General features: G+C 44.8%; 1 protein-coding gene across 7 annotated transcripts in view; it reads left to right on the top strand.

Annotated features, from left to right (window-relative positions):
- The window catches only part of LOC126248992 (SAM and SH3 domain-containing protein 1-like), a 769,734-nt gene that overhangs the window by 527,354 nt on the left and 227,518 nt on the right, over positions 1-14,862 (top strand). For all 7 annotated transcript variants that reach the window (XM_049950603.1, XM_049950597.1, XM_049950588.1 and 4 more), the window contains exon 3: positions 1,780-1,826. In XM_049950603.1, the coding sequence (XP_049806560.1) occupies positions 1,780-1,826 (47 nt within the window). The remainder of the gene's footprint in view (positions 1-1,779; positions 1,827-14,862) is intronic.

The raw sequence follows: 14,862 nt of genomic DNA, 5'->3' as shown, positions 1-14,862 counted from the left end.
CGGGAACCCGGGCGTGGGAAGCGAGAACGCTACCGCACGACCACGAGCTGCGGACAATCATTCTGCATCATCTTCAAATATTGGTTCTCTAAATTTTATCAACAACGTTTCGTGGAAAGAACGTCACCCACCTTCCAGGGATTCCCATTTGAGTTCCCGAGGCATCTTCGTGACACGTGTCATTTGAATCTACCGGTAATAAATCTGGGAGCCAGCATCTAAATTGCTTCAATATCTTCATTTAATCCTACATGGTAGGGATCCCAAACACTCGAGCAGTACTCAAGAATGGATTGCACTGGTATTTTATACGCGGTCTCTTTTATAGATGAGCCACACTTTCCTTAAAATTTTCCCAATAAACTGAAGTCGACCATTCGCCTTCCCTAATACCGTCCTTATTTGCTCGTTCCATACCGCTTTGCAACGTTAGGCTTAGATATTGAATCGTCGTGACTTTGTCAAGAGCACGCTATTAATGCTGTAATCGAACATTACGAGATCTTTTTTCCTGCTCATATGCATTAACTTGTGTTTCTTTTTTTTTACGTTTAGAGCTAACTGTCACTCATCACACCAACTAGAAACTTTGTCTAAGTCATCTTGTATCCTCCTACAGACACTCAACGTACACCACAACGTCATTGGCAAACAGTCGCTGATTGATACCCAGCCTGTCAGATCATTTGTCAATATCTGTCTTCTGTCATCCTTCTTTGCGCACTATTTCAGAGTGTAGAGGGACTTATTTTCGAATTTTTTAATTTTTTTATTTTAGTCATCAAGTTTTCCGACTGGTTTGACGTGGCCGCCACGAATTTCTCTCCTGTGCAACCTTTTCGTCCCAGAGTACCACTTACAGCCTACGTCGTCAATTACATGCCGGATGTATTCCAAACTTGTATTCCCCTACAGCTTTTATTCTCTACTGCTTCCGGTAGTGCCATGGAAGATATTCCTTGATGTCTTAACAGGTGTCCTATGATCCTGTCCCTTCTTCTTGTCCATGTTTTCCATATGTTCTTTTTCTCACCGTTTCTGCCGAGAACCCCCTCATTCCTTGTCAGTCCACGTAATTTTCAACATTCTTCTGTAGCATCACACCTCAAACGCTTCGATTCTCTTCACCTAAATATTCGTCTTATCAGGATCAGCACATGGTAGGTTAAGCAAGATGAAACTATCCACTGTCATGCAAGTTCCGGAACCATGTATGCCAAAAATAAATAATTTGATCATTTACTGGACCTAGGTGAAAGGGTAGATACTTGGATTGTTACAGTTTTAAACAGAAATCTCATTCGTTTACTGTAGAAAACAAAGTGTAGGTAGTCTTCTCACTGTGATGCCAACATCGACGAACGCTTGAGACCCAAATGTCAGCAGAACGTTTCCCATCTGTGTCCCCATCAAAGTCCTAGTCAGTTAACTCTATGATAGAATCCACAGTAGTTGCGCGTCTTGAGCCGGCCGGTGTGGCCGAGCGGTTCTAGGCGCTACAGTCTGGAACCGCACGACAGCTACGGTCGCAGGTTCGAATCCTGCCTCGGGCATGGATGTGTGTGATGTCCTTAGGTTAGTTAGGTCTAAGTAGTTCTAAGTTCTAGGGGACTGATGACCTCAGAAGTTAAGTCCCATAGTGCTCAGAGCCATTTGAACCATTTTTGCGCGTCTTGTTCGGTATTAAAAAGGTAATGCAGAATCTTAATGTGACCATACTAAATTTTTCATGAGAAAGTCAGTATTTTTTTATACGCGATTTCTGTTTTTATGTTTCAGTTGCTTGAGCCCGAGGTCTGCGTATTTCTACGAGTTCCCGCCGTCTGGTAAGTTATTGTTTCGCACTTCTATTAGACATTATTTCGCTTGCTTTATGGGAAACAGTTCATTGTTCAGAGACGTACTGCGACAGATGATACATGCGGTGATCGCTACAAAATTTAAGCTCGCGCTGTGGTCTCATTAGAGAATTATTATAGGGTGTTATTGTTTCCATGTGACAAAATATTGTTTTTTATTCTAATATAACTGTTTTAGAACAGTAAAAAGATGAGTTTGCCGTACTTTCCTTTAATGTATCTCCATAACGACATAATGAAGAGTAAAGACGTCTAGCAAACGACGCTCGACAAACCACTGAAGATAGAGAAGTGTTTTAGGAACTGAAACAGTAATCTTCTTTTCTTTTCCTGTTTAGCAAGCTGGAAACAAATAAGTATCTTCAGATCATCAAATATGCTGCTAAAACTCTAATCGTGAAAAAATATTATCATAAGCTTGAACTGTGTATATACATAATTAACATTAACGAGGGAAAACTTTAATTTCCACTAGTGAAATGGTTATTACATTAACATCAAGAGTTCTTTACGTAGCTGTTACGGTTCCCATGTTGTGCTCACGATGGTTCGCTTACGAAGTTTTGGTAGGAAAACTCAGTTCCGTTGACACACTATTTGACGATGCATAAGAGGATCGTAAACGATGCCTGCCATTTTACTACTGACATAAAACGGCTACTTCGCCGAAATTAATGTGTAGCTGGGACATAAAAGTTCCACTTTCCGTTTACGCTTTGATGTGTGATGACACAGAAATGAGTTACAGCATACATAAAATTAATTATTGCTACTACTACTACTACTATTGCTAAAAGTAATAATAACAATAATAAGTAGTAATAAGCTGACAGAGCGATATCTAAGGTATTTCAGGAAACCTGCTAAACGACCTTGGTCTACGATACACCACCTCCGAAGCACTGGTCATGCTCAGCACCTAAAGGACAGGTGAAACTAGACTGGCGGGAAAAATGATAAGGAGAGAGCGATGGGCACAAAAAAAAATTCCTGTTTCTGTGGTATAGTCATGCAGACAGAACCAGCAAAGAGGTGTCTGAGGCGTCAGAAATTGTGTTTCTGTTAGTCAGGCCTGATCTTGAAACGAACCACATTGCAATTTGTCAACTTTCGCATGCACAAATCACTTCCACAGATAAAAGTTACGTTAAATTATTAAAATATTACGATGAGTTAGAGGTAAAACATTGAAACACTAAACTTATATCTTGACGCTCATAGAGCCACCAAGTTGTTCATTAAGAGTACGTAATTCTGAAATGATTATTGTTCGTAGCTGATTAACATGGAAGTGTACACTTCATAGTAGAACCGAGCAAGGTGATGTAGTGATTAGTACATTGGACGACGGTTCAAGCCCACGTCCGGCCATCCAGATGTAGGTTTTCTGTGATTTCCCTAAATCGCTTAAGGCAAATGCCGAAATGGTTCCTTTGAAAGGACACGGCCGATTTCATTGCCCATCCTTGACACCATCCGAACTTGTGCTCCGTCTCAAATGTCGACGGGACATTAAACGCATTCTTCCTTCCTTCGATAGTAGAAACTGAGATACTAGCTGCCGGATGTAATTTTTACATGTACAAAAGCTGCACAGAGTGAAATACGAACTGCAGTTTAATGCCTTACCCCGTAGTAATTACAAAAGCTAAGGCGCGAGGGTGTCGCAAGTTTTAATTTCTTCCCTTCAAGAGAGCGGCAGGAAGGAAATTGCTTGGAGCTGCATCCCGCTCTCGTGATTCCCTCAGGACTGGAGATACAAATTAGCTGAGCAGGCAGTTGCAAATGTATGCAATTAAATGTATTTGTTTCCTGGTTTACCTGCCCCGCTGAAAAAGCCATCAATGACTGACGAGGATTAAAATCGTTAACAAGTATATTTTCAGCGGCCTATACATTATTAACACGTTTACTGACACCCAGATGATGCACTTCCTGTAACCTGATCCTCAGGTCGTTTCATAAATTCTGCACAAGTAATTGCAAATAAACCCCCGTAATTTCTAAGTTCATTGAAGTTTTCTAAAGAGGCTAAAGAGAACCACAAGTTGAGAATATTTTTTAATGCCACATTTCTTTCCTGGTTCCACTTCACTCACGTGATTTAATGCACTGTTGGTATCCAGATCACTGGAAGTTGGTTCAGCTGATTCACTTAATAAGAGATGATAATATATGAATGCGTGGTGTCCGTTCTTTCGGACTTGTCCAAAAGAACAGTCACCACGCGGAATCCGCAGCTAGATGTTATGTAAATTGGGGGAGGAGGGGGAGAAAGGAAGGGAAAGGGAAGGGACTATTGATATCGGCTGCATCAGGACTTTTTGCGCCATCAGGAGACGACTGAAAACGTGTACCGGACAGGGATCCGAGCATGGGATCTCCTGCTTACTAGGCAGTTGCGTTAAGTACTGAGCCACCCGAACACTCCGTTTATTGCAACTGTGCGGAATTTCTCGGCACGGACATGTCCGAAAGAACAGACACCACGCATTCCTGTAACTGATTCTCCTCGATGGACAATGAATTCGCCACATTCAGTGCGGATGCACAATTACGTCCGACAGCCTACGGGAATCTTCAAGTAACGATAATGGAGGATAAGGACAGGGACTGCAGATAGGTGGCGCTAGGTGGGAATGTGGGTCGGCTGATAGGCTTGCCGAGATAGTCCGCATAATGGCGATAAATGCACATTTTCACCCGTCACCGCTGATGCTGCACAAAGTCAAGATTCAGCTGATATCAATAGTCCCTTCCTCTCCTTCCCCGCCAGCCTCCTACAATATAGTGCCCTGCCTTTGAAACACACAACATAGGAGTAGTTCCAGGTGTAGATCTTACTACACGTGTGCGTACGAACGGAGATTGGAACCACCTGCGCCCCGATGAGTAAATATCCGGAGTCCAACAGGCAACTGGAGGGAGAAAGTGTTTAATGTCCTGTCGACGTCACGTGAGATGAGACGTTATCTCGGGTCGACAACGCTAGAAATGAAAATCGGTCGTGGCCTTGGTTAACAGAGATCAGAGTGTTCGGCTCTAGTGATTGAAAGATACGTACATGGCCATACATAGATTTCAACCTCGCTCCTCCAGGATACGAATTTAGTATTACACTCAAGAAAACAGTTCATAAAATATTCTACTGCTATCGATGGTGTATCCAAGTATTTAATGTTTGAAAGAAATGATAATATCGAATGTCTCTGTGACCTTAGTGCTCTTCTTCCATATAAAAAATGGCTCAAATGGCTCTGAGCACTACGGGACTTAACTTCTGAGGTCATCAGTTCCCTAGACTTAGAACTACTTAAACCTAACCAACCTAAGGACATCACACAATGCCATGTCCGAGGAAGGATTCGAACCTGTGACCGTAGAGGTCGCGTGGTTCCAGACTGTAGCGCCTAGAACCGCTCGGCCACACTGGCCGGCTGTTCCATATACCACGTTCTTACGAGCAGCAGTGATGTACGAAATATGAAAATATGAGTCCCATCTTAAAGAGCAAACTAATTTTTGTGTGTCAGATGTGCAACTGTCTAGTTTCGATGTTTATGATGAGCCCTTTCCCAGCGCAGTGTGATTAAGCAGATAAAAGCGAGGGAAGGGCAAAGCCGAGTTCCAGCAGTCAGGCTGTTCCTGTCGAAGGACCTGTCGAAATTATATTAATATCCACACTCGATGATCGGATTGTCTGCCCTCATTACGTGGGACAATGCGGAATTTGTCCAAACATATGAACACTGCCTGGTAATCAGGAGTTGTGGATTTTCTTTTTACCTCATTTACTTACCAACACTTTAGTCAGTTTTATAAAAAGCATTTTTCTCTCATCTGTTGGCTCAGTACTTCTTCGTTCTTTGCATCTCATCATTCTTTCTTCGTCCGACATCACTCTTCTCATTGTTTATTTGTTGACCTTGGTTTGTAGTGCACCTTTTTTGGTTTTTGAATTTCTGTATTTTGTCTGTTTTGTTTACTAGATCTTATTTCTCTGTCGTTCCATGGATAATTTTGTTTTCTGATGACCTGATTTGAAGTCTGAAGAACGAAATGCGTTTTTTTCTGATCGTACTCATTGTCGGTTCCGTTTTATTGCATATTGTTTCATTATTTTCGATGCGTTTTTTTATTATTTGACGTTATGGGTTCTTTTATGCTGGAAGTTTTATACCTGCCACACATTCTACAGCTTTTCATGGTTTCTGGTGATGTAGTTTTTCTTTCCGTTGTTTTAGGCGTGTTAAGGCACTTATTTCATTTGCTATTTCTGTTTTTAAAAAGAAACAGAGTCTTGCACAAGGAGAAATTTCACTCCATTTTCCTTAGCAAGCGCGGAAAGTAAGATTTCTCTTTAATAACCCTTCGTTCAAATATTGGTGCCAACGCCAGCGCCAGCGCCAGCAATAGTCAATAGCTCTGGGACACTGGAACCAACAGTCATTTGAATTCGCAAGGAGCCAACGTAAGCATGTCTGGCGGACAGATCGCGGCCGGTGAATTTGCGGATGTGGGCGTATTTTGACGTTGCAAAACAAGAAACGAAACATGTAAAAGGTGATGGTGGGCAATGGCTGTAACATATACGAGTATATACAAATACTCCAGTCTCAGACGATCTATTGCGTAGCACTGATAGTAACAAGACGAGGTCTGGAAAATTCGTCTAGGACCAGTCTTCGTTTAGTTTAATACACCCTTTACTTTACATAAAACAAATTCACTGCAGAAAAATTCCAAAATCAGTTGGAGATATGTGTAAGCCACAAGTTTTGCTGAACAGAGTTAAGAGAAAAATGTTCTAAAAATGTTTTCATAAATATTACGTAGCATGTGGTTAAATTTGTATTTGAATGGAACTGTGTGTTACGTGGATGAAACACGGAAACTATGACTCACGGATAAGAAGATACTTTACGACCTAGACCACCCAGCAAGTCGAACATAGAACGTATTTGTTGGCTAATAGTAATTTTATGAAATTAATTCTTAAAACATTACCTAGCTAAACTTTTTTCTACTTCGTATACAAACTGTCTGCTCACAGAAAGTCTCAGACGTTTCTGTCTGTAGTCTCTATTTTCTAACAAACTTCTTCAATTTCCAGAAACCAACAAAAACAGTAATTCGAGTAATACCAATTGCAACATTTCAAAAACCAAATCAGTCAGCCTGCTGTAGACAGAAGACGTAATTCACCATACCTTACATCCAGCAACTAAGTTTCCAGTCACAGCAAAAACTTAAGGCCTTATGCTCCTGACGTTTCGGAAATGCTGGAATACAGTGCAAGCCTTTGTCAGATTTCTCCATCGTCGCAAAATTCTCGGAATATCAAATGACATGAGGCGTATGGCAAGAACTTGAGTGAATCACGCTTTATCGCACAAGTAAACAAATACATCAATAAAAACAAAGCACATTTATAGAATGAATAAAAATATATACATCAATAATCAATCTTTTTTAGATAGGTGTGTGTGTTTATACCTTAACAGTTACGTCTCCGAAAAGAGATGCAGAAATCATGTAACTCTTTGGTTGCCATGCAGTGACACAGCGATTTTTGTGTTTGTGATCCCACAAATGTTTTCTTAGTGGTAAAGTTCCAAAAACTCAAGAACTTGCGAGTTATTCCACTCTTCCAGAGACACAGTGTTTTCAAATGTCCGACCTGGAAGTACAAGCGATAAAGAAATCTGGGTTTCGAAAAGACAACCAAAATAAGCTTCGTTGGAACCAGTGTGTGGTCGGTCTACCTGTGTTGGTTCCAATGCCCTTTGATGTTTGGTCAAAATACCGACAAGCAACGGAGCCGTAGCCGTACCAAAATTTGGACCATTGTTGGTTCCAGTGCTATTTCGTCGATTCACACAATGAAGCAACACTGTTGGCGCCAACGCGTGGACCCAGGCTAAGGACCATGAAGATAAGATGCGAGAAATTAGGGGTCGTACGGAGGCTTTTAAGCAATTGTTTTTTCCTCGCTCTATTTATAAGCGGAACAGGAAAGGATATGACTAGTGGTAAAAGATACCCTCCATCAAACACCGTACGGTGGCTTCCGTAGTATGTACGTAAATGTAGAAGAGTTACAACATCAGGAAGCTGATTACAAACTGCCTGACAAGAAAAGTGTAGCCTCCAGAATACACAATCGGATGTCAACATAACTTCGTACACGTACACACCTTCGGCGGGTAACTAAATGGCTAGAGTTCCAGTCATCCCAGACAGTTAGACAGTCACGAGAATCCATTTGTATTGCTCGTGTATAGTGTAATTACCGGGCCTGGTAAGAATATAAAGGCCGTGAACAGCGTCATATGTTGAATGATTACTATAAAAGATACGGAAATGCCGTGTACTCGTGTGAAACAGCATTACCAGCAGCTGACAGTCTCCAGTATCAGGTTCCGGCATGTATTTTTTTTTTCTGTTTATGCGGGTCCTGATTATTCTTCATTCTATCCTGAATATTCTGTCTATTTCTGCAGCTTTGAAAATGGTTGCAACTTTTCCGGCCAAATTATGGTACAAATAATTTTTTGCTCCACTGGGATCTAGCCGGGTACCACTAGGATTTAACGATCTCACCCGATTGTAGAACAGTCCCGCTTCCGATAGGTGGCGGCGCTATACGTAGCCTACAAAATAGCATCTTTAACGAAGTTGCATTCCAAGCAGGGAGCTGCCATTGAGTTTTTTTTGGCGGAAAAACAGAGCATCGCAGAGAGTCATTGGCTCTTCCAGAATGCCTACCGAGACTTGGCAATGACTGAAAGCACGGTGAGTCGCAATGAAGAATCATCTGTGCGGAAACGCTTGCTCGCTACGAGGCTCATCGTGACAATTTTTTGTCGCACATCGGCACAGGCGATGAAACAAGGGTTCATCACTTCGAACCAGAAACAAAAGAGCAATCCATGGCGTGTAGCCACACAAACTCTCCTCCAAAGAAAAAGGTCAAGGTCGTACCTTCAGCAGATAAAGTCGTGGCGACGGTCTTCTGGGACTTTGAAAGGTTTATTCTGTTTGAGGTCCTCCCTCAGGGTCCAACGATCAACTGTGAAATGTATTGTTCTGTGGTGTCACCGCCAGACACCACACTTGCTAGGTGGGTAGCCTTTAAATCGGCCGCGGTCCGTTAGTATACGTCGGACCCGCGTGTCGCCACTATCAGTGATTGCAGACCGAGCGCCGCCACAGGGCAGGTCTAGTCTAGAGACTCCACTAGCACTCGTCCCAGTTCTACAGCCCACTTTGCTAGCGATGGTTCACTGCCTCCATACGCTCTCATTTGCAGAGACGACAGTTTAGCATAGCCTTCAGCTACGTCATTTGCTAAGACCTAGCAAGGCGCCATATTCAGCTACTAGAAGTCATATCTTGAAGAATGTTTCTGAACAGATAATAATGTGAATCATGTACTGTCAAGAGCGACGTTCATTTTAATGGATTAAAGTTAAGTATCAAACTAATTACGTCCGCTTTCTGAATTCTAATTCATTGTCATGTTCCAGACTTCGCGTCAGTATAGTTCTTCCCTCCTCACGCCAGCCTGCGTGAGGTAAAACACGTGCATTTCGGCCTCCCTTAGTAATATGGTGTTGGCTCTTCAGCCAACACAACATGTTCTACCCTCAGTATCTACAGCAGAAGCCCGTTCGTCGCCACAAAAATGTTAACGAACTTCTATTACCTCATGACAATGCAAGGGTTCACACAAGGCTGCACACCTGAAAAGGGCTCACAAAACTTCATTAGACTGGTCTTCCTCATCCACTCTACAGTACGGATCTCGCAGCTTCCTACTTCCGTCTGTTTGGCACTGTGAAAGATGCACTCCTCCGGGAAGTAGTGCTTGGATGATTTGAAGGTTATACTAATGCAGCAAGACGTTGGCTGCGACGTCGACTAGTAGAATGGTAGCCTGCGGGAATACAGGCCCTCCCAGTAAGGTGGCTTAAAGCTACCTCACTGAAAGGAGATTCTGTTGAAAAATAGGGTTTTGTAGCCGAAAGGATGGGAAATAATATCGTGTATTGCAATCCTGAATAAAACCAACCTACTTCCATAAAAAAGTTTGCATTACTTATTGAAAGCCTGTGGTGTGCGTACTGTAAGACCTTCCGTACACACACCATCAGATTATTTGACTTGTCGCTCTAACGAAGTAGGCAAGTGTCAGCAACATGTCTCGTGGTCTTATCGTGGCGTGTTTATCTTCTGCCGTTAGGTCAGACGATAGAAATGCCACTTGCACGCTTAGAGTAGCAGACTGACGGTGACCAAAATTGACAATCTGAAGTTCCTTTGGTCTTGGTACGTTAATCTTATTCTCACATATCTCTGATACTTGACAAAGTGTCTATACATATATCTTCATGGCTATGTACAGGAATATGATAATCTTCTTAGGTGCAGACTAATGCAGACTGGTGCAGACAAAAGCAGACTCGTACAGACTAATGCAGAAAGACTAATCGGAGGTCTGTACACTCGTTATAATACCTAGCGCGTTCAGATATCACTGCGCGAGTGTGATCCGTGAGGAGAAAAGGTTCTACGTTAGCAGCAATCTCATTGGCTGCGTTACATATTAATACGTGGATTGGCGGAAGCAGAATTTGGTCCGTCTCTAAGGCAGCGCCATCCTGTAGTGCGGAGACGGATGAGCGCTGCGCCTGCACTGTTGTGCTTAGCGGGGCGCGCTCTAGTGGGAAAGTTGTGTACGCGCTGACTACGCGGAACTATGTACACAACAAAGCCTCTCGTACAACACTAGTATTTTCACTTTTTCGAATAAAAACTAATGTTGGTATTGTTGTTTTATCGAGCGAACTCTCCAGGCGTGCAAGAAGTTAGAGCGGATGCTCGCGTGAGGGCGGGAGGTTCCGGCAGAGTCGCTGAGCTACGGACTCGGTCACAGCTGCCGACGGGCCAAGTGAAGTCGAACCAAGGCAAGCCAAGCAAGCGAGCAGGCGAGCATCTGGGATTGTGTTTCGAGGGCGAGCGCGGCCACCCGATACGGGCGGCGGGTAGGGTTACGCCGGCCCGCGCTCACAGGCGCCGCGCCGCGCCGCTGCCCACCTGCCCGGCGGGCCAGCTGTCCGGGGGCCCGGCGTCGCAACCCGACCTCGCAACAGGCGCACACGCGCTTCCTCTCTAGGTCGCCACCACAAAGAACACGTTCGTATTTTACCCTTCCGTCTCGGTATTGCTCTTGTTATTCCCTTGTCAACCTGATAGGGAAGGAGTACAGATTCTTCTTTCGTACGTGTCTCTGAACTACCAATACTCCAGACACCGTGTTGGCTATTTTTATCGTCCGTCATAGTTGCTTGTATTAAGATTAAAATACTAACCAAACTGCCTCTCACGATAGCAGTAAGTAAACTCTTGTTGCTGAAATTTTAAATTTAGCATTTGAGAAATCTTTCGCGCAGGAGGATCGTACAAACATACCGCCGATTGAGTCTCGTACAGATTCCCGCATGGAGGACACAGTGATAGACATCCCTGGGGTTGTGAAGCAGCTGAATGGGTTGAAAATAAATAAATCTCCAGGTCCTGATGGGATTCCAATTCGGTTTTACAGAGAGTACTCTATTGCATTGGCTCCTTACTTAGCTTGCGTTTATCGCGAATCTCTTGCCCAACGTAAAGTCCCGAGCGACTGGAAAAAAGCGCAGGTGACGCCTGTATATACACTCCTGGAAATTGAAATAAGAACACCGTGAATTCATTGTCCCAGGAAGGGGAAACTTTATTGACACATTCCTGGGGTCAGATACATCACATTATCACACTGACAGAACCACAGGCACATAGACACAGGCAACAGAGCATGCACAATGTCGGCACTAGTACAGTGTATATCCACCTTTCGCAGCAATGCAGGCTGCTATTCTCCCATGGAGACGATCGTAGAGATGCTGGATGTAGTCCTGTGGAACGGCTTGCCATGCCATTTCCACCTGGCGCCTCAGTTGGACCAGCGTTCGTGCTGGACGTGCAGACCGCGTGAGACGACGCTTCATCCAGTCCCAAACATGCTCAATGGGGGACAGATCCGGAGATCTTGCTGGCCAGGGTAGTTGACTTACACCTTCTAGAGCACGTTGGGTGGCACGGGATACATGCGGACGTGCATTGTCCTGTTGGAACAGCAAGTTCCCTTGCCGGTCTAGGAATGGTAGAACGATGGGTTCGATGACGGTTTGGATGTACCGTGCACTATTCAGTGTCCCCTCGACGATCACCAGTGGTGTACGGCCAGTGTAGGAGATCGCTCCCCACACCATGATGCCGGGTGTTGGCCCCGTGTGCCTCTGTCGTATGCAGTCCTGATTGTGGCGCTCACCTGCACGGCGCCAAACACGCATACGACCATCATTGGCACCAAGGCAGAAGCGACTCTCATCGCTGAAGACGACACGTCTCCATTCGTCCCTCCATTCACGCCTGTCGCGACACCACTGGAGGCGGGCTGCACGATGTTGGGGCGTGAGCGGAAGACGGCCTAACGGTGTGCGGGACCGTAGCCCAGCTTCATGGAGACGGTTGCGAATGGTCCTCGCCGATACCCCAGGAGCAACAGTGTCCCTAATTTGCTGGGAAGTGGCGGTGCGGTCCCCTACGGCACTGCGTAGGATCCTACGGTCTTGGCGTGCATCCGTGCGTCGCTGCGGTCCGGTCCCAGGTCGACGGGCACGTGCACCTTCCGCCGACCACTGGCGACAACATCGATGTACTGTGGAGACCTCACGCCCCACGTGTTGAGCAATTCGGCGGTACGTCCACCCGGCCTCCCGCATGCCCACTATACGCCCTCGCTCAAAGTCCGTCAACTGCACATACGGTTCACGTCCACGCTGTCGCGGCATGCTACCAGTGTTAAAGACTGCGATGGAGCTCCGTATGCCACGGCAAACTGGCTGACACTGACGGCGGCGGTGCACAAATGCTGCGCAGCTAGCGCCATTCGACGGCCAACACCGCGGTTCCTGGTGTGTCCGCTGTGCCGTGCGTGTGATCATTGCTTGTACAGCCCTCTCGCAGTGTCCGGAGCAAGTATGGTGGGTCTGACACACCGGTGTCAATGTGTTCTTTTTTCCATTTCCAGGAGTGTAAGAAGGGTAGAAGGACGGATCCTCAAAATTACAGACCAATATCCTTAATATCGGTTTGTCGTAGGATTCTCGAACATATTCTCAGTTCGAATATAATGAATTACCTTGAGACAGAGAAGTTGCTGTTCATGCATCAGCACGGCTTTAGAAAGCATCGCTCCTGCGAAACGCAACTCGCCCTTTTTTCACATGATATCTTGCGAACCATGGATGAATGGTATCAGACGGATGCCATATTCCTTGACTTCCGGAAAGCGTTTGACTCGGTGCCCCACTGCAGACTCCTAAGTAAGGTACGAGCATATGGGATTGGTTCCCAAGTATGTGAGTGGCTCGAAGACTTCTTAAGTAATAGAACCCAGTGCGTTGTCCTCGGTGGTGAGTTTTCATCGGAGGTGAGGGTATCTTCTGCAGTGCTCCAGGGAAGTGTGGTAGGTCCGCTGTTGTTTTCTATCTACATAAATGATATTTTGTTTAGGGTGGATAGCAATGTGCGGCTGTTTGCTGGTGATGCTGTGGTGTATTGGAAGGTGTCGTCGTTGAGTGACTGTAGGAGGATACAAGATGACTTGGGCAGGATTTGTGGTTGGTGTAAAGAATGGCAGCTAACTCTAAATATAGATAAATGTAAATTAATGCAGATGAATAGGAGAAGAATCCCGTAATGTTTGAATACTCCATTAGTAGTGTAGCGCTTGACACAGTCACGTCGATTAAATATTTGGGCGTAACACTGCAGAGCGATATGAAGTGGGACAAGCGTGTAATGGCAGTTGTGGGGAAGGCGGATAGTCGTCTTTGGTTCATTGGTAGAATTTTGGGAAGATGTGGTTCATCTGTAAAGGAGACCGCTTATAATAATACGACCTATTCTTGAGTACTGCTCGAGCATTTGGTATCCCTATCAGGTCGGATTGAGGGAGGAAATAGAAGCAATTCAGAGGCGGGCTGCTAGATTTGTTACTGGTAGGTTTGATCATCGCGCGAGTGTTACGGAAATGCTTCAGGAACTCGGGTGGGAGTCTCTGGAGGAAAGGAGGCGTTCTTTTCGTGAATCGCTACTGAGGAAATTTAGAGAACTAGCATTTGAGGCTGACTGCAGTACAATTTTACTGCCGCCAACTTATATTTCGCGGAAAGACCACAAAGATAAGATAAGAGAGATTAGGGCTCGTACAGAGGCATATAGGCAGTCATTTTTCCCTCGTTCTGTTTGGGAGTGGAACAGGGAGAGAAGATGCTAGTTGTGGTACGAGGTACCCTCCGCCACTCACCGTATGGTGGATTGCGGAGTGTGTATGTAGATGTAGATGTAGGTAGAATGGGACTAGATGCAACATTATAGACCAGTCTCAATTACTCCCGTCTATCAAAGAACACTAAGACTTATTTTGAGCTCGGCTGTAGTGACATAAACTCCTTGACAAAAAAAAATGAAGCACTCAGAAGAGGACGAGGAAACCAAATGAAACTTCACGTGCTGAGAGGATATACGAGATATCACGAGAAAGTGACAGGAATTTTTGTTTTTATTAAAGTATCAAAGTAGTACCTCTCAGATATAATACACTTGCGCCAGCTTTTTCTCCAATATTTGAAGCACTTCTGAAACTCACATTTCGTTATGGTGCGCAGCACCTTCAACCATTCTGTGTTTGCCGGCCGGTGTGGCCGTGCGGTTCTAGGCGCTTCAGTCTGGAACCGCGTGACCGCTACGGTCGCAGGTTCGTATCCTGCCTCGGGCATGGATGTGTGTGATGTCCTTAGGTAAGTTAGGTTTAAGTACTTCTAAGTTCTAGGGGACTGATAACCACAGTTGTGCCATTCTGTGTTTATCTCATCAGTGGTGACAAAACGAAGTC

The sequence above is a fragment of the Schistocerca nitens genome, chromosome 1 (assembly GCF_023898315.1).
Source record: "Schistocerca nitens isolate TAMUIC-IGC-003100 chromosome 1, iqSchNite1.1, whole genome shotgun sequence".
Taxonomy (NCBI): Eukaryota; Metazoa; Arthropoda; class Insecta; order Orthoptera; family Acrididae; genus Schistocerca; species Schistocerca nitens.
The sequence above is the reverse complement of the archived record's forward strand: the minus strand, read 5'-3'. Positions and strand labels throughout refer to the sequence as shown.